This window comes from Panthera uncia (assembly GCF_023721935.1).
Source record: "Panthera uncia isolate 11264 chromosome B3 unlocalized genomic scaffold, Puncia_PCG_1.0 HiC_scaffold_1, whole genome shotgun sequence".
NCBI classification, from domain to species: domain Eukaryota; kingdom Metazoa; phylum Chordata; class Mammalia; order Carnivora; family Felidae; genus Panthera; species Panthera uncia.
In genome coordinates, this window is record NW_026057582.1 from 103,851,296 (window position 1) to 103,876,858 (window position 25,563).

The window sequence follows — 25,563 nt, forward strand, 5'->3', positions numbered from 1 at the left end:
AATGGGTATGAATATAGTCACTAAACAAAGTGGCATGTGAATCTGGAGACTGAATAAACTCTTTGAAATAAAAATGACCAATGCTTCTGATTGTTTAAGACAGTCCTCTCCCCAGAGAAGATTTCAAGAAAAAAAAATGATCTTTTTCTATTATATATGCTTTAGAAAATGAACATTTTCCAAGTTGAAAGTCCTGATATTAATATTAAACAAGGCAAATTAAAACTCATGGGAGCACCAGTATTATACCAGAGTTCCCTATTCCCTGTTAACCATGATTTTCAGAGACATCATTAACATTTAAGTCAATTTCTATTCTTCTTCTTTTTTTTTTTTTTGGAGGATGCTAAAATGAGGATTTTGTATTTTTAGTAGGTAAGAGCAATCACAAAGAAGTCTGAAATACTGTTTTGGTTCCTTTCAAACTACACTACTCACTTCTCTTTTACCTCCTTCGAGGCAAGTCCTAAGAACTAGTGTCTGCTCACAAGCACATCATAACCTGACTGCTGAGGCACATCATGCTGAATCTGCCTGACTGGAGGGCAATGTGCGCTACGGTTTAGAGCCCCGGATTAATTTTTGCTAGTTACTGTAGTTAAAGCTTCGGCAGCTTTTCATAGTTGTACCCAAAAGGAAACAGGCCCCACAATCTGCTTTTCGATTCTTTGGTTTCTGTGGTGACTACCAGCAATAGGACCTATTAACCTGGGTCAGACCCCAGACCAAGCCCACCTACTAACTCCACACAAATGTCTAACTCTCCAAAGAGAAGGAAGGTGAGTGATGAACCTTTCTTGTGTCGTAAATATTCTTCTAGTTGATTCTTTGATTGGATGACCAGAAATTCTTAGCATGTTGGGAGTCAGAATCAATCCAGTCTCCCTACCCACAAGCCACCAAGTGCTCTTTCTCTAGACCTCTGAGCCATTACCGTTCCCACACTGCTCTCTTGCTATGTCCTGGCTCTCTCCCCTTTTGCTATTTCATTGCCAGGCTTCTCTTCTTTGGTGTACTTTTACATTCTTCCCTTGCTCTAATACCTGGCTCAAGCCCCACAGTATCCATGAAGTCTTTCTTGACCATTCCTGTCCACAGTGACCTCTTGAGGGACAATAACAAGTCTCCTGGAGACCTACTTGTCTTTTCCAGTATATATGTCTTATCTCTACAGCTAGACAGCACCTAAACTTTACGGAGTACCTAAGCTAGATGGTATCTAAGCTCTTGGGTAACCTACGCTTTTGGGGAACCCCCTAGAGTCCCAAGCAGAGTTGGAGGAGCACACAGTGGACCCTGTATTTGCAGTCAGGATTATGTGAGTGACATCTCACAGGAAAAAAATAGACTATGACAATGTCAGATTACACAGACATGTTTGCTAGATAAATAGGTCAAAGGTACTCCCCAGTACCATAAGACTACAAATTCTATTTCCATAAAACCTGACTTATGTTCCATATATCCCTATTCCTGGGGAAGCCCCATAGGCAACTTAGCTTAGACCAATGGGGCTCAGAAACTGGTGTCCAACCTGGTCACTGAAGACAAATAGAAACAAGGTAAACACAGAGTCCAGGAGGCTGTTATCACCACATAGAATATGACCCCACGCATGCAGACACTGTGGGGAAATTATAATTCCAGACTGCAACAGACCAACCAGTTCAGGAGCACCTGGAAGGTCACAGGCAACGTCTAAGAAGAGAGCTGGGGAGAGGGCTCTTTCTTGTATCAAGAATGTACTTGACTGAACGCAGATTCTTTAGGGCTCCCCCTTCCACTCAAGGAATCTTTTCCAGGAGTGGAAGAGAAGGGCTCCAATATCTCATTAGCCAGGTCAGCCCTTAGCCCACTAAATGTACTCTTACAGGGAAAAGAAAAGAAAAGAAGAGAAAAGAAAAGACAAGACAATAAACGAAAAACAAACAGAAACCCCCAAAACAACAACAAAATGTCCATTTCTCCCCCCAAGAAGGAGCTCTTTTGGAGACTCATTCTACAGAAGGAAGAACCAGTTGAATCAAAAGAAAAGTCACAGATTTTTCCGAAGCAGCCAGTTAGAGACCAAACCACAGAATGGGGGATCATCTGGTGATAACTGCCCTTGGGGTTGTGAAGAATAATCTAAACAACTGATAGAGTAACCTTGTCCTCCTGCCTCTGTCCCTCTCTGTCTGATAATATCTGGTCTATTAATTTGGGAGACAATTCACTTGGCTAAAAATAGAAAGATAATTTTGGATACTGGGGATATTGTTTTGACAGGAGGAGACAGCAATGAGATGGGTTTGAAAGGAAAGAAGGAACAGATTAATTCCTGGGTGTAGGCCTGCCCCATCCCCACCTTGTGGATCTAGTTCCCCAGTCTGGGTGGTTATGGCACAAGGCGGCATATGGAAGCCATTCAGTGTTCCTAAGGCATTTTGTTTGGCTTTGCCAATCCCAGCCTAGTCTGGTCCGCTCCCCTATCATGTGGACTGGAGAGAGGGACTCACCACAGGTTGAGCATTTTCAGGCAGCTATAGAGTGTGTAAAGAGAAAAACACAGAAAGGAAGAGAGAGAAAGAGAGAGATATTAGTCCACAGAGGTGAGATGGAAGCGACTCCCTGTGAGCCATGCAAACATGCAGTATGTGTTGGTGTTTCGTTTCTTCCTCTCTCGAGGTAGGGTGAGTAGGCCCAGGTCACTTGGCCCCCACCCTAAGATGGAAGGGGCAGGTGCCTGATAGAAGCATTGAGGAGGGAACTGGATCTCAGTGAGGGGTAAGGTAGAACAGAAAGAGTTGGTGGGAGCCCCACAGCGGGTTTTCCTGGGCAATTTCCGGGAAGATAGCACAAGAAAGAGGAAATGATTCTGCCTGTAAGAATTCAATCAAGCACCAAGTGAGCCATTTTGGTTCCCACACAAAGTCTTACTGTGCAATGTTAAGCTGACCTTCCAACTATTCTGAGGGAAAGACAAGTCCCTAGCCTTTCTTTAAGTCCAACATGCCTAACCAAAGCAGCTGGCTGGCAGTTAGCTCTTCCTCTAGAGGAGGGAAAAGGCTTCAGCAACACTTTATTTTAGTAGGAGATGAATCAGAGCAAGGAGGGTCACTGCTCTGGACTAAGGTGTAACTGCCAGAGAAGGGCCAAAAATCCCATTCTTGTTAATTCTCAGGAGAAATGAGGTCCACATTTTCTAAGTTATAGCTAAAGTCAGTGAGTAAGCAAAAACTCCATAACAAAAATCAACCAAAAAGCTTCCTTGCCTTACCAATTATATTTAAACAAGGACATGTGTCCCACAGCCAGAAGAAAAGGGAAGTTAGATGTTCACTTTGTAGAAAGAACAAAAACCAAGACCCTGTTATTTCTCTCCTCCTTTATATAAAACAAGCTGGGTGAATCAAATGCTTGGAAATGAAGGTTTCACTTATCTCCTCAGTCTCTGGTTGAATCTTAATATAGGCAACAGCTCTCTTTTGCCCACAAGCAGGCTGCATGGACAAATGGCATCACAGCTGCGTGCAATGAGGGGTTGTTTGGGACGTCTCGTGCTTCTCTAGCTGTGACTTCTTCCCATGAAAATGAGCAGGTGGATTGATGGCTACCCACTCCTTTCCTCCAAAACACATAGAAGGCCAAGAAAAAAACCACATGGCCCTGCCAGACAGTTCCCTGGGCAAGATGGATTGGTAGCTCATGAAATCACTAGGGGAATCAGCACACAAAATGCCCTAAGCTTTGAGCTTCTGGAGGACATCTGGTCAAATACACTTGCTCCCTTCTGGTCCATACATTTCAGAAGGCCCAAACCTAGAACTGGTGGCAGTCACAGTAGTCCTTTTTACTGAATGGGGAGACTCTGAACTCTCTTTATCCTAGAGTTTGGATCATACCAGAATAGAAGTCACCACATTGAAATCTCTTTGTGTGAACAGCCCCCTATTTTACACACAGGACACAAACACCACACTCACATACACAATCAGTGTACACATTTACCAAAGTCAAATGAGAGAAATGGGTTCAAAAGATAAACCTGTATAAGGCAAACAATAAGAACAAAACTCTTTGAATCTTGGTATTCACAGTACACTATTAAATCCAGAGCTAAACTTCTAGCCTTCAAAGTAATAGCCACAACATGAATTGGGAGTGAGGTAGGTGGGAATGGGTACAGCCATCTTTCAAGCCCAGACAATGTATGAATCAGAACGTGCCTAGTGCCCTGTTTCCCAACCTTGGCCACACATTTGAATCACCTGACTTTTAAAATTTCCTGATGCTCAAGCCATAATCCTAAATAAACCAGAATCTCTGGGGACAGGATTCAGTCATTTGCATTTTCTAACATACCCAGGTGTTTCCAAAGTGCAGCCAAGGTTGAGAACACTGTGGATAAGAAGCACCATACTGTTTACTTTGGAGAATGAAGTTTTGTCATGGAAGCTGAAGAAACACTGTGAGTACCATTAAAATCTCCAAGGTCCCTGAGAATAGGGAGCATGTTTCCTTACTAAAAATGCTTTCCTCCCAGGATTAAAAACTCTCCCTGCCTTTCTTACTTACCAGAGCCCTATATAAACCAGGAGAGGAGCACCTAAAGCTGCCTATAGTCATCAGGGACTGAGTGACTCGTGCCTGTGAGAGATCATCCAAGTCGTCCTTGGGTGCTTTTTATCTACTGGGTAGGAATCCTCAAAGGATTCCTGTCCTTTCCAAGGAAAGGACCTCTTGGAAGCAAAGTGAACTCATCATTTGGATGGGCAGGACAGCAGAGGGGTGGGTGGGGGTTGGGGGACAACCATAGAAAGTATAACTGGAGGGAAGAATGCAGGTCTTGACTGGCCTCCCACCACCTTACTCCCAGAGATGTAAGCATGTTCTGGCTTGTATTGAGGCCATCTGGGGGCTCAAGAGAGCACCTAGGACACAGGTATCACTATTAATATGTTGTCTGCCTCTGACAGGACCGGGATAGCCTGAATACTCTCATTACAGGAAAGGTCATCTGTATCAGGCTTGGCAGCAGTTACTGATCTGTAAAGGACTTCTCTTTCCCTACCTCACGTCTTCTTGGGAGTGTAAATCTGGATCGGAATTTGGGATGGGGCAAAAAAGGGAAGAAGTGATAGAAACGCTGCTTCTGCAGCAGAATTGGCAATCATTTCCTGTTATACTCTATATGCTAAGAGTTTAACCACACGCTATGCAGAGAGCACCTGGGGGCTGGTGGTACAGGCAGGGCAACACGTTCACAGGCAAGAGAGGCAGAAAAGGAAGTAGAGTCACCTCCCTCCCATCTTGGGAACATTGTGATTTCCTCTCCTCCCAAGACTCTTTTATTCACAGGTGTAGAGACTATCTTGCCTGACTTATTGGAGTCTCTCGGAATCCAGAATCATTTTAAGTGAGAACAAAATGGCCCTGAAGCCCTCGCTCTAGGGCTGTACATGCAGAGTTGTTAGCCAAGAACCAGAAATCAAATGCTGTTCAGTGTGGCCCATGATTTACATAAGCAGATTGTTTTCTGTATCCTGGAGGGACCCAAGAGGCTCATGACTACTATCTGTTCTAGCTCTTATACCATGATTCTTTTGGTTCACTAGGCCTTTTGCCTGATGTGGACTAGAACAATGTGATGGTCTTCCCAGAAATCACAGCTAAAGAAGGGCAGAAGCAGCCTTAGGGTACCATGCAAAAAATAAAATGGTCAAAGGAAGAAAGCTGAGGACACAAGCATGAGGAATCCAGTCTGAGATGAGCAGCACATGGAGAAGAAGAGACAAAGAAGATTTTTCAACCTAGGACTCAAGAGCCCCCTCGAAAGATGAACGTACTTAGCTTCCTCGACTACCTCCACCTCGGCGTGAGCTGTGATTGGTGCATTGGAGTGTGCTCCTGTGGGGTCATCGACATTCAGCTCTCCATTGGTTGAGCTAACCACCTGAAACAGAAAGACGGAGTGTGATAGACACCATGGCAATAGGGGCTTCCTGCCAGCACCAGAGAGGGTCTCTAAGGGAGTTTTAGTCTGCAGTTTAGGTACTGACCAGGCAGTGTCTGGAATGTTGGTTTTCCTGGGCTGAGGGTCCAAATGTCCTAATTTAGGTAAGGTTCCCAGCCCCACGTCATGTGAGAACACAAAATGCAATGATGTAATCCTGTAAGAACCTCCACACTGAATGCGTACTCTGTGTCAGTGCTCGGCTACACTGTGTGTAAATTTAATCTTCACAAAAAGCCTATGGAATAGGTCATATCACTATCTTTAATTCTACTTCTCTCAGTTTATTATGCTATAATTATAAATAGACTCAGGGATGATGCTGAAAAAAAGTTCTAAAAAGGAAATCAAGAATGGGCATTAGAGATTATAAGCAATCACACTTCCCTTCAGAAATTTCTTCATGGCTTTGATCACTGGTTTGAAGTCACTCAAATAACAAGACTGCCACATCCTCTCTGGTGAGAGGACAAACGGTAAGGAAACACTCTTCCTTGGAAGACCAGTCTTATTTCAACAACCTTTATTTCAGGTTCAGTGTCATCCCATTTCTCACTGAAGGCTCACACTCCTGTCATCTGGTTAATATAGACCCGATCAGGCTTCTCTTGCTTGTGCAGCTGCTTCTGTCACCTGGTTTCATTTCCAGCACATGATTCCTGTTTATGTGGGTGCTGGGGAGTGGGAAAAGGGACCCCGCTGGACAAACCTCTCTGCTGTTAAAGACCCTGGCTGAAACATGAGAGAGAACCACAAAATAGGATGAATGGTTCGGATATCATATGCTCTTGGATAAGTAACTTCAGCTATTTGAGACTGTTTCTTACAGGTGGATGTGAAAATTATAGAAGCAAATGTATGAGACAGTATCTGGTACAATACCTGGCACACAATAGTGGAGGTAGCACAGCAAGTAAGGAACGGGCTCTAGATTTAGGCAACCCTGAGTCTGAACCCTAGCTCCACCACTTACTTGCTGTGGGTCCTTGGGCAAGATCCTCAGTCTTTCTGTGCCTGAGCTTCCTAATCCACAAAATGGGGAACCAGTGCTGCTTACCTAATAGGATTACCGTGCAGACAATCCACAGAAAGTGCTTAGCCCAGTGCCATGGTACATGGTAATGGCTCAGCAAGTGTTCATACTACTGTTGCTCTCCCTCCATTAATGTTTATTCTTACCCCCCTTTAGATCTGGGGTCCTCACCAGCAGCTAATTTGAAGAAAAAAAAAAAATTTCCTGTGCAGTCAGAAAGAGGAAGGCAGGAGGGTATGTTTAGTATAAGGGATCTTTGGGGGTATTTACTCAAAGAATAAAGGGCACACAAGGTAAACACTACTTACTAGCAGTCTCTACTTACCATTATTTCTAAACCAGAAATATGTATTGTTCTTATTAAGAATACATGCTTAAAAAAAATTAAAACAATGCTTTATGGTTAGTCAAAGAAACCTACAACATTACATGTGGACTTACCCTAGGAATCTGCTAGTGATCAAATTTAGCACCTCTGATTAATGGAACCACTCAACCTTATTTTTCTCCCGACATAAAAAATACTATATAACATTATGTAATATTCTTGCCCAAAACAAGTTTTATCTGAACTTTTGGTATGATGGAAAAAAACTGACAAACCTAAAATGCGGGACATTCTATAGGAAGCAAGCCTGGACTCTTAAAAACTTTACTTTTTCCCTTTAAATACAGGGGTGACTGTTACAGATGAGTAGATTAAGCAACTAAGAGACTGAAAGAGACTAAAGGGGCATAACAACTAAATACAAACCTTCATTAGATCCCAGACCCTATAAAATTAATCTTGAGGACAATTGGAAATGCAATATGAATTGTGTATTAGATATTACAGAATTATTATTCTATTTTTTAGGTATGACAATGGTGTTGTTGGTGACATGAGAGAATGTCTTTGTTCTTACGACATGCCAACTAAAGCATTTTGAGATAAAATACAATGATGTTTACAATTTACTTTCAAACACTTTCGCACACACTCTCCCTCTGCCACCCCCATACTACTACCACAGAATTAAATATGACAAAATCTTAATAATCATTAATTGAGGTCAGGGATATACATGGGTTCATTGGACTACCACCACCACCACCAACTTCTCCATAAATTTGAAAATTTCAAAATGAGAAGGAAAAATACCAGCAAAAACAAAATTTGAGGAGTGAAGGTTTACAGATTAGAGAAGCACAGCTCCTCATGCTAGTGCTGTCCTGTTAACCTCTTCAGGCTACATTTATTTCTTGGGGCACGTTCTGGCTGAACACTGGTGGTCACGCTGGTAAATGTATTTTGTGAGCACAAGGGCTAGAGAAGAAAGCATCGTAAGTTTCTTAAAGAACAATTCCGGAGCTAGGTAAGATGTTAAAGAAAATGTCTTGGCCTCAATGGGTACAAATAAAGCAGGAGTCAACAGGCATCACCACTGCTGACTACTTGGTGACTTTGGGTCATGGTGCCTGTCCACAGTATTTCAAGTGTCTCATGCTCTCTAACTTCTCCTTGCTACAAATTGTCACTTGGCCTATAAGCAATATCCTTGGGCAATCTAAGAAAGAAGAGGTGATCTACATTTTATACACTAGATGTCTTATCTGTTATCAGTGAGTACCTGGTCACTAACTTCTAACTATAACTAAAATATGCTTGCGAATCAGTGGCTACTTATTTAGGTCTTTAGAGCATTCACTTTAGGCTGGAGGTAGTCTGTCAAACCACTGAACAGCTACCTAGATGTGCAATGGAACAAATGCTAGTGTAGGTGACCAAAGAGCCGGATTCCAGGCCTTGCTCTACCGTCAGCCTCCTCTGGTTTCTAATTCTGTAAGACCAAGCCAACAACCTTGGTCCCACCTACTTCATAATTACTATGGCAGTTAAAAATAATGATGCTGAAGAAAGCAATTTGAAAATTTGTAAAAAACAAAAAGACCAAATCCCCAAATCAAAACACCCTTATGAATGCAATGAATTATTCGTATTTTAAGCAGTATCATTTTTATACCTTTCATACTGAATTTTTAGTATAACTTCATTAAAAAATAAGCTTATTTGTGTACCTGGAATACTGAAAGTTAATTTGTTGTAATCACTATCAAAATTAGTCCCACATTCTTCTGGCTATCTCACATAAGACCAAAGTAATTAATATCATAAGGAACTACCCATGGAAGGAACTAAGGTGAAGTGCTATTTTGAACTTTAGTCCTTAATATTGGTAACATCTCTTTTAATAAGTAATTTAATATTTTAAATAAAAAATTTGAAAAAAAATTGATTTAGTAAGTCCCATTTTTCAAAAACATTACTATGAAGAAAAGTGAGAGCTATATACCAAAGGGAACAGTACTTTAGCTGACAGTCAACATTTCAATCCTTCTTCTTACAACTAACATATTTGGTAATTCTGTACTTCAGCTTCCCTATATATAAAATGGGAATAATACTGACCTCAACAAGAATTGTAAATAATTTAAAATTATAAAGATTTGAGCAAAGTAAATATTAGTTAAAAGCTAAATGTCATCCTTAAGTCTCATGCCTTTGCTTGGCCCTGGAGATTTCTAGATATTTCATATACATTTTCATTTAAACAATTCTGGAGTCATCTTTTTGAAAGAGAAAAATATACTGCCTTAATTGAATTTAGATCTTCCACATGTGGAAGACCTGTGGAAACAGTGGAAGGATGGGAAGCACGGTGAGGGGGGGTGGGGTCTGCAAATGAAATAGGTTAGAATGGGAGTGTCCATGTGCCTTCTCAGAGCCAACTCTTCTCATCTTGGTGCTCTGTACTCCCTACCAGGTTTGTGCTGTCTACAGGTCATCCAGATAGGCTAAGCATGGTTTGAACACATTACCTTTGGAAAGTGAGACAACTCGAAAATACGTGGGCATCTGCTGTGCCAGAAAAAACTAGGACTGATTTGGTTTGCAAAAAGCATAGCCTTTATGAGTTTACAAAAACTGGGGCTACAATTAAAGAGGCAGATGCAGTGAGGAGCAGGAGAGCTTAATGTAATATTAGGGAAACGGCACACTTGCCTGTCCCCTATCCAAGTGTCAAGGAAGCTGGCAGAACTTAGTTTACAGGGAGTACAGGCAGGTTGGATTTTCCAAAAGTGCTGTCAGAGACTCTACGTGACTCAATTCTAAAGACACCCCCTTACAGTGGACAGTAGGAAACACTGTCCAAATGGGTACCTCTGTGTTCTGGGAACACAAATCTAGTTAACTAAACTGTCTAGATATGCCTGATTATGAGGTATTTTCCTTTTAAAAATTATTTAATCTTTGTATTTTCCCCTAGTTACAAAGTAAGCATGTTTATTGTTTAAAAAAAAAAAAGAGTATTAAAAAAGACTACATAAGAAAGTGCAGGTTTCCCATGATGAAATCACATGGACATGGCTAGTGGGAAATTCAGTATATCTTCCTTGAGAACAAGGGCATGCAAATCATTTACATAAAAAGATACCTAGTAAATATTTTAGGTTTTTTGGACTATACAGTCTGTGTGGAAACTACTCAACTCTGCCACTGGACATAAAGGTGGACATATACAACATATAAACAAATGAGTGTGTTTATGTTCTAATAAAACTTTATAAAAATAGGCAGAGGGTGGGATTTAGCCCACTGGCTGTGTTTGCCTCCCCTACTCTACATTGCTTTTTTTTTTCTCATTCTGCATAAACTAACATATATGTATGCTATTCCTCTTATATATATATTTGCATATGTATATGAAAATAAGCAAAAATGGGGCCAAATTTCATATATCATTTTACAACTTGCTTTTTCCACAACACACCTTGGACATTTCCCATAATACCAGAGATCTCTATTCACTGTATGGAAGTATTATGTTAGTTAATGCCTAATTAATGAACATTTAGTTGCCTCAGATTTTCTGGTATTAGAAACAAGTGGCAACATGGGGCGCCTGGGTGGCTCTGTTGGTTTAGTGTGGGACTTCAGCTCAGGTCATGATCTCACAGTTCATGGGTTCCAGCCCCACATCGGGCTCTGTGCCAACAGTTTCGAGCCTGGAGCCTGCTTCAGATTCTGTGTCTCCCTCCCTCTCTGCCCTTCCCCCGCTTACACTCTGTTTCTCTCTCTCAAAAATAAACATTAAAAAAATGTTTAAAAAAAAAGAAACAAGTGGCAACATTCTAAACTGCAGCATCGAATACAATAGCTACATGCCACATGTGGCTACTGAGCACTAAAAATGTCGCTAGTCCAAACAGAGATGTTCTGTAAGGGTAAAATACACACTAGATTTCTTTCTTTCTTTTTTTAACATTTATTTTTGAGAGAGAGAAAGAGAAATAGAGCATGATTAGGTGAGGAGCAGAGAGAGACAGAGACACAGAATCTGAAGCAGGCTCCAGGCTCTGAGCTGTGAGCACAGAGCCTGACACAGGGCTCGAACTCACAGACTGCGAGACCATGACCTGGGCCAAAGTTGGACGCTTAACCAACTAAGCCACCCAGGCGCCCCCACACTAGATTTCTAACACTCCATAAAAAAAGTAAAATATCTTAGAATCTTTTTGAAGATTTTATTTTTTTTACTACTTTTAAAAATATTTATTTTTGGGAGAGTGCAAGCAGGATAGGGGCAGAAAGAGGGGACAGAGGATCCGAAGCAGGCTCCGCATGGACAGGCTGACAGCAGCAAGCCCAATATGGGTCTCAAACTCACAAACCCCAAGATCATGACCTGAGCTGATGCTCAACTGACTGAGCCATCCAGATGACCTTTAAGATTTTATTTTTAAGTAATCTCTACACCCAACTCGAGGTTCGAATTTACAACCCTGAGATCAAGTCTCATGCTCTACCGACTGAGCCAGCCAGGCACCCCCTCATAAATATTTTTAATACTGACTATACATTGAATTATTTTAAACTGGGTTAAAATATATTATTAAAATTACTATCACTTGATTATGTTTACCTTTTCAATGTGATTACTAGAAAATCTGAAATCACAAACGATTGATGTCCTGTTTAGGAGCACTGTTCTAGAATATGTATCTTCAGTATCTGTGCATTTCTGAGGAATATTTATCTGAAACTGGATTCGCTGAATCAAAAAGTGTAGATATTTGATTTGAAAAGATAGTGCCGAAGAATTCTCTAAAATAGCTGTAATTCACATTTCAACAATAGTAGATGGATAGGCTCTTAAATTTATAATTTACTACAAATGTGATAGATGAAAACTGATATGTATATATGTGTGTGTGCGTGTGTGCGCGTGTGTATCTGTCTATGTATTTTTTAAGTTGTTAGGTTTTGTTTAAATCAGACTTCTATGAACACATTGCATAAAGAAGCACATATTTCTACAAGGATCATTAGGAAAAACAGCAGTCTCTTTCCCCTATTCCACCATTTCACTTCCTTTACAACCGATTCTTTTATTTTACCTCCACATCTCTGAATTGCATGCATCTTGATTCTTCATTTTTAGGCATATATTCACCCTTTTCATCCTTCTAGTTCCATTATAGTTTTTTTTAAAACTTTATTTATTTAAAGTAATCTCTATACCCAACATGGGACTTGAACTCATGACCCTGAGATTAAGAATCTGCATGCTCTTCTGACTGAGGCAGCCAGGTGCCCCTTTCATTACACTTTATACTGTAATTTTAACTAGATCAATTCTTAGTTTTACATTATGACTATTAAAAACTATAGCTGTACCATGAAGTATATACCATGGTTCTTTACTTCCCTGTATAATTTCCTTTTTTCCTTGGAGTTAGTTATCTTTTAAATTTTATTTACTTATTTAATGTTTATTTATTTTCGAGAGAGAGAGACAGAGTGCAAGTGGAGGAGGCACAGAGAGTGAGAGAGACATAGAATCTGAAGCTGTCAGCACAGAACCCAGTGTGGGGCTGGAACTCACAGACTGCAAGATCATGACCCGAGCTGGAGTTGAAAGCTTAACCAGCTGAGCTACCAACCTGCCACTAAAATTTATTTTTACTTAGGTTTTTATGTATTAGTTGTAATCATTAATTCTAACCAAACTCTGTCATTTATCTACCCAGCTGCTTTCAAGATATTCTGACAAATTGGTATCCTAGTCATTTCATCATCTTGGTAAAATTGTTCTCAAGGCCCCCTGAACACCTATGTTTGGGACAGGCTATCCTCTTCTACTGGTGCACTGCTGTCTTTCTGGGATCTCCTAACTTTACCATTGTACTGGGGAGTCCCTTCACTTCTTTCATGTGTCAGATCTTATTTCCTGGATCCCATATATTCCTCTTCGTTGGTTTATTCACTCATTTTCACAGTGCACAAGGGTACACGAGAAGTAAAATTTTTTTTTTAATTTTTTTTTTTTTTTAACATTTATTTTTGAGACAGAGAGAGACAGAGCATGAACGGGGGAGGGTCAGAGAGAGGGAGACACAGAATCTGAAACAGGCTCCAGGCTCTGAGCTGTCAGCACAGAGCCCGACGCAGGGCTCGAACTCACGGACCGTGAGATCATGACCTGAGCCGAAGTCGGACGCTTAACCAACCAAGCCACCCAGGTGCCCTGAGAAGTAAAATTTTTAAGAGCACAAATTTTTGAAAACAGCTTTTTCTATATTCCAACCAGACTGACAGTTTGGCTGAGTATAGAATTCCACACTGGAAATAATTTTCTCTTAGAATTTTGAAAGCATTGTTCATTGCCTTCTAGCTTCCAGAACTGCTTATTCAGAAATTTGAAGCTACGCTAATTCCTGATCCTTTCTTTGCATGTTGACTGTTTCTCTTTCTGGAAGCTCAAAAGATCTTCTCTTTGTCCTCAATGTTCTGAAATTTCACAATGATGTACCTTGGTGTGGTTCTATCATCCATTATGCTGGGCACTCAGTAGGCCCTTCTGATCTGGAAACAAGTCTTTATGAGTTCTGGGGAATTATTTTGTTAATGATTTCCTCTACCCCACTTTCTCTGTTCTCTCTCTGGAATTCCCATTAAGAAATTAGACCTCCTGAACTTTAAATCTTACATTGTTTGTATTATTTCATTTTTAAAATCATTTTAAATTTTTTTAATTGAAGTATAGTTGACATATATTAGTTTCAGGTGTATAGCGTAGTGATTTAACAATGATCTACATTACAAAATGCTCACCACAAGAAGTATATTGCCCTCTGTCACCATACAGTTATTATACGATTAAAAAAAATTTTTTTTTTAAATCTCTGTGCCCAATGTGGGACTCAAACTTATGACCCTGATATCAAGAGCCGCATGCTCTACTGACAGCCAACCAGGTGCCCTCAAAGTTATTACATTATTGGCTATATTCCCTGTGCTGTTTTTCATCCCTTTGACTTACTTATTTTCTAATGGGAAGTTTGTACCTTTTTATTTATTTTTAATTTAAATCAATGTCAGTTAACATACATAATAATAACATAATAATGATTTCATGAATAGGATTTAGTGATTCATCGCTTACATATAATACCCAGTGCTCATTCCAACAAGGGCCCTCCTTAATGCCCATTGCCCATTTAGCCCATCCCCCTGCCCAACATCCCACCAGCAACCCTCAGTTTGTTCTCTGTATTTAAGAGTCTCTTATGGTTTGTCTCCCTCTCTGTTTTTATCTTATTTTTGCTTCCTTTCCCCTATGCTCATGTTTCTTTCTTAAACACCACATGAGCGAAATCATATATTTGTCTTTTGCTTAGCATAATACACTCTAGTTCCATCCACATTGTTGCAAATGGCAAGATTTCATTCTTTTAGATTGCCAAGTAATATTCCATTATAATACCACATCTCCTTTATCCATTCGTCAGTCGATGGACATTTGAGCTCTTTCCATATTTTGGCTATTGTTGACAGTGCCCCTTCAAATCAGCATTTTTGTATCCTTTGGATAAATACCTAGTAGTGCAATTGCTGGGTTGCAGGGTAATTCTGTTTTTAATTTTTTGAGGAACCTCCATACTGTCTTCCAGGGTGGCTGCACCAGGTTGCATTCCCACCAGCAGTGCAAAAGGGTTCCTCTTTCTCTGCATCCTCGCCAACGTCTGTTGTTGCCTAAATTGTTAATTTCAGCCATTCTGACAGGTGTAAAGTGGTATCTCATTGTGGTTTTGAGTTCTATTTCCCTGATGATGAGTGATGTTGAGCATCTTTCCATGTGTCTGTTGGATGTCTTCTTTGGGAAAGTGTCTATTCATGTCTTCGCCCATTTCTTCACTGAATTGTTTTTTGGGTGTTGAGTTTGGAAGTTTATACCTCTTAATCCTCTTCACCTTTTTGCCTCCCCTCTGGCAACTATCAATTTGTTCTCATATTTATAAGTCTGCTTCTGGTTTGTGTGTTTTTTTTTTTTTTGATTCCGCAGATGAGTGAAATCATATGGTATTTGTCTTTCTCTGTGTGACATATTGCATTTATCACAAAAGCCTCTAGGTCCATCCATGTCATAAATGGCAAGATTTCATTCTTTTTTATGGACGACTAATAGTGCAATGCATGTGTATATGTGTGTGCATGCATGCACACGTGTGTACCAAATCTTCTTTATCCATTCATCTATCGATAGACTCTTGGGGTTGCTTCCATACCTTGGGTAATGTAAATAATGCTTCAATAAACACAGAGGTGCACATACCTTTTTCAGTTAAGTGTTTTCATCTTCTTTGGACAAATATCCAGAAGTGGAATTACTAGGTTGCATGGTAGTTCTTTCTTTTTTTTTTTTTGAGAAATGTTTTCTACCATTTTAACCTCCATCTTTTTTCTGGGAGCCTTCCTTATAACTCTATCTTCCAAACTCTTCAGTTTTAAAGTTTTTGTTATGTTTTTAGTTTCCAAGAGCTGTTTTTTCTTTTTAATTTGTTCTTACAATGTTCCTTTTTAAAATAGCATCCTATCCTTACTTCATAGTTGCAATATCTTCTGTCTGTGGGGATATTAATAATGAAGTTTTTGTTGTTGTTGTTACGTTGTTGTTTGCTTCAGTCCCTTTTTTATTAAAGGCTTTCCTCAGAAATCTGATAATCCTCCATCTGTTGCCTATACTTAAAAGTGAGAGACTGCAGGGGTACATGGGTGGCTCAGTTGGTTAAGCATCTCTCTCTTGATTTTGGCTCAGGTCCTGATCTCATGGTCAGTGAGTTCGAGCTCTGCATCAGGTGCCATGCTAGCAGTGTGGAGCCTGCTTGGGATTCAATCTCTCTCACTCTCTGTCCCTCTCCTGTTCGCTCTCTCTCAAAGTTAAAAAAATAAACTTAAAAATAATTACACAAGTGGGAGACTGCAAAGACTACAGTCCTTTGCAGTACTTTTAAGTATTTAAGTATGGATCACACATTCATTTAGCGTCTGTACCTTTTCTTCAGGATAGCACCCCTCCCTCAAAATGTGCCTCATTTCCTCTTATCCATAGCCCCTCTATTTTGGCCTTAGCAAAGAATAAGTCTTTGGTCTTTGCTGGGGTGGGAGAGAGCATCTAGGGTTCTGTGGCTTCCTAGAACACAGACTTTTTTTACCTAGATGTTCCTGTTTTTCTGATTTTTTTTTTGTTTTTTTCTACAGAACCACAGCTGTCTCCTGACTTCCTGTGAATAACATGATCTTCAGTGCATCACTTCATATAAAAAAGCATATGTTAGACAATCAAGCCTATCAAAATGCATTTCTACATGTAAAAGGTTTGTCTATCCCTTTATATGATTTGGTAGCTCTGAGTTCACCTGTGTGCCCCAACTGGTGGTGTCACTTAATAGTATGAAAGATGTATTTAAGATTATTAAAACAGTGACATATAAGAAAAGTAAAGAGACGCAAGATATTCTTATGTACTAGAGACAACAGAGCTTCAAAATAGTCCAAATGAAATCAGAAATAATTCCCCAAGACCACACTTTTTCCAGAAAGAAAAAAGAAACAGCCCAACTTCTTGGGTACGCATTCAAAAATGGTTGGCTTGGACCAATTAGCATTCTCACGTTACGTGCTAAGGCACATATCATCATGAAATGAGCTACATATGCAGTCCTCTATCCAAAAAATACTTACTTTATACATTTCAAGTCTTTAAAATTCACATACTTGACACTAACATACTTGTACCTTGACGTTATTTTTACAGTTTATCATGAGTTGTATCAAGGTTGTAGGACAAGTTTAACCAGAAATCAGTATCAGAAACCACAGAGATGTTTCTTAGTCAATGACAACCAACAATCATCTCATCCAGTGATTCTTCCAAGTCTACTTAGGCAGAAAATTAGCACATAGATATTCAGTTAACTATAGAAACAGCTCAACCTTGCAGTAAGTTTCCTTTTTAAAGGAACCAAAGTTTCAGAAGCAAGTCAACATTCCACCAGCCCAGCTGAGAAGGCCAAGAAAAGGCAATAAAGGCAGTAAGTACCTGCACTGATCCCCCATGGCGGTCTGCAGCCAAGTGAGACGTCAGGTACGAGGTATTGGTCTGCCGGCTGGGCTGGATTTCCCACTCTCCTCGGCGCTCTGACGATGCAGTCTGCTCAGGCATTAGGAAGCATGAGAGCAAGATATGGAAGGAAAGGTGAAGCAACAGCAAGCAATAACAAAATCAAGTACATTAGTGTCCCTGAGGGTTTTGTTTTCGTTTTGGATTTTAAACTAACAACCGCTGCAAAGCACTGGAAAAAAGTTAGCTTGGCTACATTCACTGCAGCCCAATGAGCCAACACATGACACTCTACAGCACACCATCCTCACCCAGACACAGAAAAACAATAATCACCAAAAGGGTGGGGGGGGGGGGACCACCAGGGAACCACCAAAAAGCTGGAATCAATTTTAGCTTCCATATTAGTAAAATTTCAGTAGCCACTAAGCAGACCAAATTCAGAATGTTAAGGCTATTGGACAAAGGAACAATCATACTTACAAATCATTTCACTGATTAAAGATCTACCTAAATAGACAGTAGTCAATACAGAAAATTCCTAGCATTAGGAATCAAGATAATATGGCTTTTAGGGAGTTTACCACTCTCAACATAAACCTCCACAAGACTTTCAAATACAATAAAATGAGCAGTGGCAGTGGCTGGAAAATACTTTCTTATCTAAGAGAATGAAAAAAGTATCTCTTCAAAACAGGTTCACAGGTCAAGAACATGAAAAGATGGCGGGGCTGGGGAGGGGGGTGGCGGTGGGTAAGGCTACAATGTTTTCCTGCTTCCTCTAGCTAATGGCCTCTAGTCTGGAATTACAAATAGTTTTAGATAGGACTACTATGAATTATTTTCCTCGAGAAATCAAAAGGCAGATCTTTCCCCCAGAAAAAGGAGGGCTTTCAATCCAAAACCTTTTTGAGTTCTGCTTTCAGTTCTGCTGTCATTCAGGCTCTCTTCATTCCTTCTTTACCTGTTTTTTAGATCTCATACTATTCTGATCTTGCTCATTTGTGATTTTTGTTCTGAAGAATCTGTTTAGGTGCCTCTTCCCCTGTACCAGATGGCTGAGGAGGTGTTAACATCATGATGCTCAGCTGTAACAGTCCTAAGGCTCTACAAAATGAAAAATGAGGAGTTGGAGAGGCAGCAATGAGGGATGGGTAAATCAAATTTTAATTGCTGCTGATATAAACAGCAGCAGGGGTTGGGATGTGATATTGCTGCTCTGCACGAAAACCAGCAAGGATGCAATAAATCTTAGAGATGTTCACAACTATCAATGGTGCATTTTATAAAAAAGAAAAAGAAAGAAGTGGTGGTTTGAGACTCATACTCAGTCTCCCTCTTCTGTATCTCATTGACAAGAGTTGTGTAAAGCTCAAGTGTAAGTCACTAAAAAAACTTTTTACATTAAAAGAACAACAACAAACCCAAGCCTCATATACCAGCTAAAACTTACTCATCTTTATTAATGTAATATGAAGCCGCATGGGTAACAGCACTGTAAAGGATCTTGGCCATGTTTTCTGATATTCCTCATGGAATGAGCATATTCTGTAAGGAGGCAGCTTGTATTAATTTGCTTGCTATATTCTCTAACCAAAGAGGGGTTTGGCTCTCTATACCTCTAGTCACATTTGAGAATCAAAAGAACCCAAAATATCTGTCCCTCCAACTATTTCTGCCAACAGAGGTTCAGATGTTTCACTTTTCAAAATAAGACTGTGGTTCATAACATACTCTTAGTTTTTATAAATTTATTGACGGTATCCATATTCTCAGAGCACTTAATCTCATATCTTCTTATTACTAGAGATTTGAGAATAAATCAGGTTTTTTTTTTTGAATCTTTTATTTTTTTTATATAAACCCTACACTCAATGTGGGGCTCGAACTCACAACCCAAAGATCAAGAGTTGCACACTCTACCAACTGAGCCAGCCAGGTGCCCTGAGAATAAATCTGTTCTAATACTATAAGTAATATCAATAACTATTTTGTATTAGTGATAGCTTCTTTAGTTCTCTCTAGGACTTTACTTAAGCTCCTAAACTACTATGAACAACTGTCAGTTCTCAAAAACTTTAAATGTTTAAACAATATCCACACATTTATAAGCCATTCGGTGTTGTTTTGAGTTCCATGATAAAATATTTAATGTGATTACTTTTCTCATGAATGCTCTGTTTTGCGCTTGTTTTTAAGGCAGATAAAACTGAATGAAAATGGCAAGAAATGTACGTATAAAACTCATATGCTTTTAAGTTTAACAAAACCTGGACAGCTGATCAACTACTATTTCCATTTTTTACTGAAACACATATCAGAAGTCTGGTTTGATGCTACTGTCTGATTCACAGGACTATGTAGTTATTTATATTCATTCTAGCTAAATACATAATTTATTCAAAGAATGAACATTTATGGCTGGATTTCAAAAATAGCAAGACATTTTCCAAAGGCCTAAAGTCATACTCCATCTCCATCATTAAAGCAATGTGTTATTTATCTTTTAAAAAGAGAAAAACAATGTTAACAATTCCAGGCTGCTTCCTAAATGCTTCCACTGTGATGAATGAAGAGCACACTGCACCAGACTACTGCCCTCCAGTGACTTCTATATCCACTGAAAGCAACAAAACCAAGAGACAGATGTGAACCTGTGGTTGTCGGTTCATCACTTTGGGAATTACTTTTCATCATAATACTAAACTCTGTGGCTATTCCCTTCTAGAATTTAAGGGCTTAGACTGGTATATATAAGTTGATAAAGGAGAAAGGGTCATTTGCCAGTTTTAGAAAGCAACTGCGTGCCCAGGAACTAGATGAAACTGAGGAATCTTGACAAGTACAGTGTTCTGCTTGTGTACCTGATAGGTATTCTAGGCAATGCTGTGTACAGGGGATTAGGACTGGGCAGAATCAGCACAGGATATAGTCCTACTAAGCAAACCAGTAGAGGAGATCGGCATGTGAACTTTTCACTCTCAAAGACCACTCATGCACACACGTCTATCTAAAAGGCAATCAGGAGCTTCGATGGACAGAAGAGTCACTCAGCAATATCAATTTCTCTGCATTACTTGAAAGGCAAAGGTCCACATGGAGTGTGTAAATCCCCAAAGGCAGGAGCAGGAATCTCAAGCAGTAGAAATTCCTTGGGGGGAACGCTTTAAAATCTTCTGTTGGGATTGCATTACCTGTGTGGAAATGCTTGGTTTACTATCCAGTAGATGAACATGGAAATAAGAAAGTGGCGATCCAGCATAACATAAATCAAAGACAAAGCTAACAAAAGTTACTTAAGGGGAAACACCGAGGAGCCTGGTGTAAAAAGTCAAAACCACCACCCGTGATTTAGGGCAGAGGAAACGAATCTCTCCCAGCAGTCATCTAGCAGGGGTTAACGGACAGACATTGGGGACAATGACACAAGAGGGCAGGAAAATACTCTCTGAAAACATCTCAGATACCATCTATGGCTTGAAAATTCTTTCCAATACTTATCAGAGATAAAGCTCCTGTTCTGAAACAAAAGGCAGGCAAACATTTTTCTCCTGTTGCAGCAAATAAATCATTGAATTCCATTCATTATATAAAGTTATATAGTTATTCTGAAAAGTTAATTTTGATTATATTTATAAAGAACTTTCTCCATTTCACTTTATGGCTTCCAAAGTACTCTATAAGGTGCCACCTAAACAGAACATTTTGGTTTCACATGCTGGTCTTCTAGGCCTCATTATATAATTACAGTCTTAAGCTATAATTAGCAAAAATAGAGACTGAGTAGTACCAAAAACTTAGCAATGAATACACTAGATTACATTGTCTTACCACACTTCCAAGATGAAAAACAATTTTTTTGTGCTTGCTTTGGCAGCACATAACACTAAAAAAAAATTTTTTTTTAATGTAATAGGGGTAAGATGTAAGGAGAAAAAAATGGGGCAAGAAATACCTCAAGAAATTTTTCTGGAGCATATTTGACCTTAGGTATGAAATTTTTATTTATTTTTTTTTTTTAATTTTTTTTTCAACGTTTTTTATTTATTTTTGGGACAGAGAGAGACAGAGCATGAACGGGGGAGGGGCAGAGAGAGAGGGAGACACAGAATCGGAAACAGGCTCCAGGCTCCGAGCCATCAGCCCAGAGCCTGACGCGGGGCTCGAACTCACGGACCGCGAGATCGTGACCTGGCTGAAGTCGGACGCTTAACCGACTGCGCCACCCAGGCGCCCCAAGGTATGAAATTTTTAAAAGGTGGCAAGGTTACTGAAGTGTATACTTCAACAAAATTAAAAAATTTTCTTCTGTTAAGTTCATGAAATAGAACCAAATTTCTGTGCCAGACAAGGATGATTCCACGCAACCTGCTGTGTGTGTAAACAATGCCTTCTTGTATTCTACAACCTTGATAGTGAAGATCAGAGATGTTGGAAAATCACTGATAACCTGGGAGGGATTATTCCCAAATTCAATAAATGCAGGCCCACAGAGATAGTAGTGTCAATTCTGCGAAGCTCTGAGAAAAATCACGGAACCATTCCAGAGGTCTGAAACACTACTCAAACCCTGGTTATTCTTATAAAAAAATTTTTTTTAACATTTATTTATTTTCAAGAGACAGAGTGTGAGCAGGGGAGGGGCAGATAGAGAAGGAGACACAGAATCTGAAGCAGGCTCGAGACTGAGCTGTCAGCACAGAGCCCAATGCAGGGCTTGAACCCACGAACTGTGAGATTATGACCTGAGCTGAAGTCAGAAGCTCAACTGACTGAGCCACCCTGGCGCCCCTGCTTATTCTTATTCAAAAGGGTAGAAGCCACCCTTCAATCCCCATCCTGCCACAACTAGAGAAGGATGACTTATCTAGGTAGGACTACTCCACATTCGCCTTCCTACAACACAAGATGTCTGCTGAAATACAAAATATTGAAGACTGCACAAAACTTTTATAATTTTTAAGTAGGCTCCATGTCCAACATGGAGTTTGAACTTGTGACCCTCAGATCAAGAGTCACGTGCTTCACTGACTAAGCTAGCCAGGGACCACTGCACAAAGAGAACTTTTAATATGGAATATAGGATTAGAGCAGAGGTGAGTAGCAGCAAATAGGTGACAAATGGGAGAAGGTAAGAAAATGATTGAATTTCAGTTTTCTTTACACTTCCTTGTTTTGATGTCTCCCTTTGGATAAAGGTCCCAGAAATGAGGAGGGACAGCCCCATTCTGCACAGGGCTCTATGCTGGAGGGTGACAGGATGAAAGTACAATCTCTGTACCCAAGTTCCTGCTAGACAGCAGGCAGCAAGTTAGGAAATTACACACAGGTCAAAGGGACGTAAACTTTCTCTGAGCACACTCATCTGCCTCTTCAACTAACAAACTATGAACCTTGCTGAAAACGAAGTAGTATTATGTCAAAAGAAGTGAATGGAGAATTAATCAACTTTTGTTTTTTCCAAAGCCACTGGACTTTCAAAAGAATCTATAAAGATACTCATTTTAGCAAGATCTTTGGCCATCTTGGCTACTTAGCAACCTGGCTTAATCTCTCCTTTGGAAAAGCTATGTTTATAACAAGCTTCTTCCAGTAAGCACCACAGCACTAAACCACAACATACTTTTCTAAGGCTTTACATCCCTTTAATCTCATCTCTTGGGAGTCAAGATACAAACAAATCTGAACTAATTTTTTTTTTTTAAAGGATTTTACTTTTAAGTAATCTCTAAATCCAACGTAGGGCTTTAACTCACAACCTCAACATCAAGAGGTGCATGTTCCACACACTGAGCCAGCCAGGTGCCCTTGAAACACTTTTACTGGGGGAACACCTTCAAAACTCAACATGACTCGACACTTTCCAGTTTTATTGCTCATTTCTTGTGTGTTTATAAGGTACTGAGTTAGTTTAAATATGGTTCTTTTAGATGGATGAGAGATCGGCTTTTCTGACATTTGATTCATATTTTCCTGCTCAGCCAAACTTGATAATTTGTAAATGAACAGTTCACCGAGTAGAAAACTACAAAAATAAAATTATTTCCCCTGAACACATATTGTACATATAAAAATGAGTAAGTGCTATTCAATATTATGATGTTAGGATACCATGTCTGATAGAGTTTAACAGTTCTTGATGACCAATGTGACTCTTTCCAACCTGAAAACAGATCTGTTCTCCCTAACCTCCTAGGTCAAGTACCCCTTCTTCATATGCCCAAAGAAACCTATGTAACTATCAAAATTGCTGAACCATGGTAGCCATGTGTATAGCATTTACTTGAGTAAGGACTGCCACAGGCTTAGATTTAGAAAGAGCAGGAAGCATACTCCTGCACGCACATCCTAGTCAATGCAAGATTCTACATCTAGCACACTGAGCAAACACAATGAATAAAACCTTCAACAGTGCAATACACTGCACTCCAAATTAGATCTCTGGATACCGCCAGGACTTACTTCCTGATCACATTTGATCGGAGAATGCAAAGGGAAGCTTTGCCAGGTAGAAAGAGGCAGAACTATTTTTCAACCCCTTCCTAATGGATGGTTCTTTACAGAGGAACCACAGCCATGGTAAGATTTACCATCTTTGGACCTGGGAAAGGACAAATACCAAGGGGAAAATAACAGAAAAGACAAATCCATTGGTAATTTTCTAAATTGATCTAGCTTTTATCAGTATTTGTTCTATCCAAACTCATGATTTGATTATAGTTCCCTAGCTGGGTAAAATTTACATTAAAAAAAATGTTCTTAAACATCTGATATTAACATAGTTGTAAAAAACAGATTTAGTATATGTAGGTGAGTTTAGTATTTTCTTCATTAAAAAAATGTCTTTTAACGTTTATTTATTTTTGAGAGACAGAGGGCAAGCAGGAGGGGGACAGAGAGAGAGGGAGACACAGAATCTGAAACAGGCTCCAGACTCTGAGCTGTCAGCACAGAGCATGACGCAGGGCTCGAACCCACAAACCATGAGATCATGACCTGAGCCGAAGTCGGATGCTTAACCGACTGAGCCATCCAGATGCCCCTATGTAGGTGGGTTTAAATGCAGTTCTTTGGGAACCATATTTGAGATCTATCACTGCATCTAGGAACCAAATAGTACTCAATTCAATATACCTACAATTTAGAATAGCAAAGCCTATTTTCTCTGAAAATTCTCATTGTAATGGAAGAGAACGAATACAACTGCCCGAACTTACTTCGCAGCAAGAGCCTATTTTATTATTTTTTTAACATCCTTCATCTTCAGGACAGTCTAGCCCTACTCGGGCTGCCAAAGGAGGCAGAATGGATCTTTGTGGAAACAGAAAACAAGTAGGAAGAAAAGCTTGCAATTTATTTTTCATGGAAGGTTAAATAAAAATCTATATTTTAAACAGACATCTGACTTCATCTATGCTCATTTGACAGATTCATTCATTCATTCACTCATTCATTTAAACAATTACTACTGTAGACGTTGTTTTTAGGTGTTAGGGAGATAGCAATGAACAAAGCAACAAAAATCTCTACCCTTATTTATAGGCTTACATTTAAGAAAGCTGAGGCCCCACCCAAAAGGTTAAATGTCCTATGGCCAAAGCCTTGGGCTAAGCTAAAATCAAGTTCTGAGCTCCCCTTCTTTCTCCTCCTACTCTAAGTATAGGACTAAACAGCCTGTTCATCTCCAGTCTCACTCCTCCACCACAACTGAAGAGCAGATTTACCCAGAATGAGACTCTGTTGGCACTATCATCAATGTTACCTCCATGCTCTGACTTCCAAATATGTCACTGTTTTTTGTTTTTTTTTGAAAGTCCTCCTCTGCGTGTTGGCCACCTTCAGCTGGAATACACTGCTAGTATTTAAAAGTCAAGATGCCTAGGGGCACCTGGGTGGCTCAGTCGGTTGACCATCTGACTGTTGATTTCGGCACAGGTGATGGGATCAAACCCCAAGTCAACTCTTTGCTGGGTGTGGAGCCTGCTTAAGATTCTCTCTTCGCCCCTCCTTTGCACATGCACGTGTGCTCTCTCTCTTTCAAAAACAAAACAAAACAAAACAAAACAAAACAAAACAAAACAAAACAAAAC

At 39.8% G+C, this 25,563-nt stretch overlaps 1 protein-coding gene across 13 annotated transcripts in view; it reads right to left on the reverse strand.

Annotated features, from left to right (window-relative positions):
- Nucleotides 1–25,563, reverse strand: part of CSNK1G1 (casein kinase 1 gamma 1) — a 174,602-nt gene that overhangs the window by 7,765 nt on the left and 141,274 nt on the right. For 5 of the 13 annotated variants that reach the window (XM_049611746.1, XM_049611741.1, XM_049611745.1 and 2 more), the window contains 2 exons: nucleotides 17,453–17,563; nucleotides 5–5,935 (listed from right to left, as the gene is read on the reverse strand). In XM_049611746.1, the coding sequence (XP_049467703.1) occupies nucleotides 5,702–5,935; nucleotides 17,453–17,563 (345 nt within the window). In that variant the 3' untranslated portion in view covers nucleotides 5–5,701. The other 8 variants (XM_049611747.1, XM_049611748.1, XM_049611756.1 and 5 more) reach the window with 4 other exon arrangements.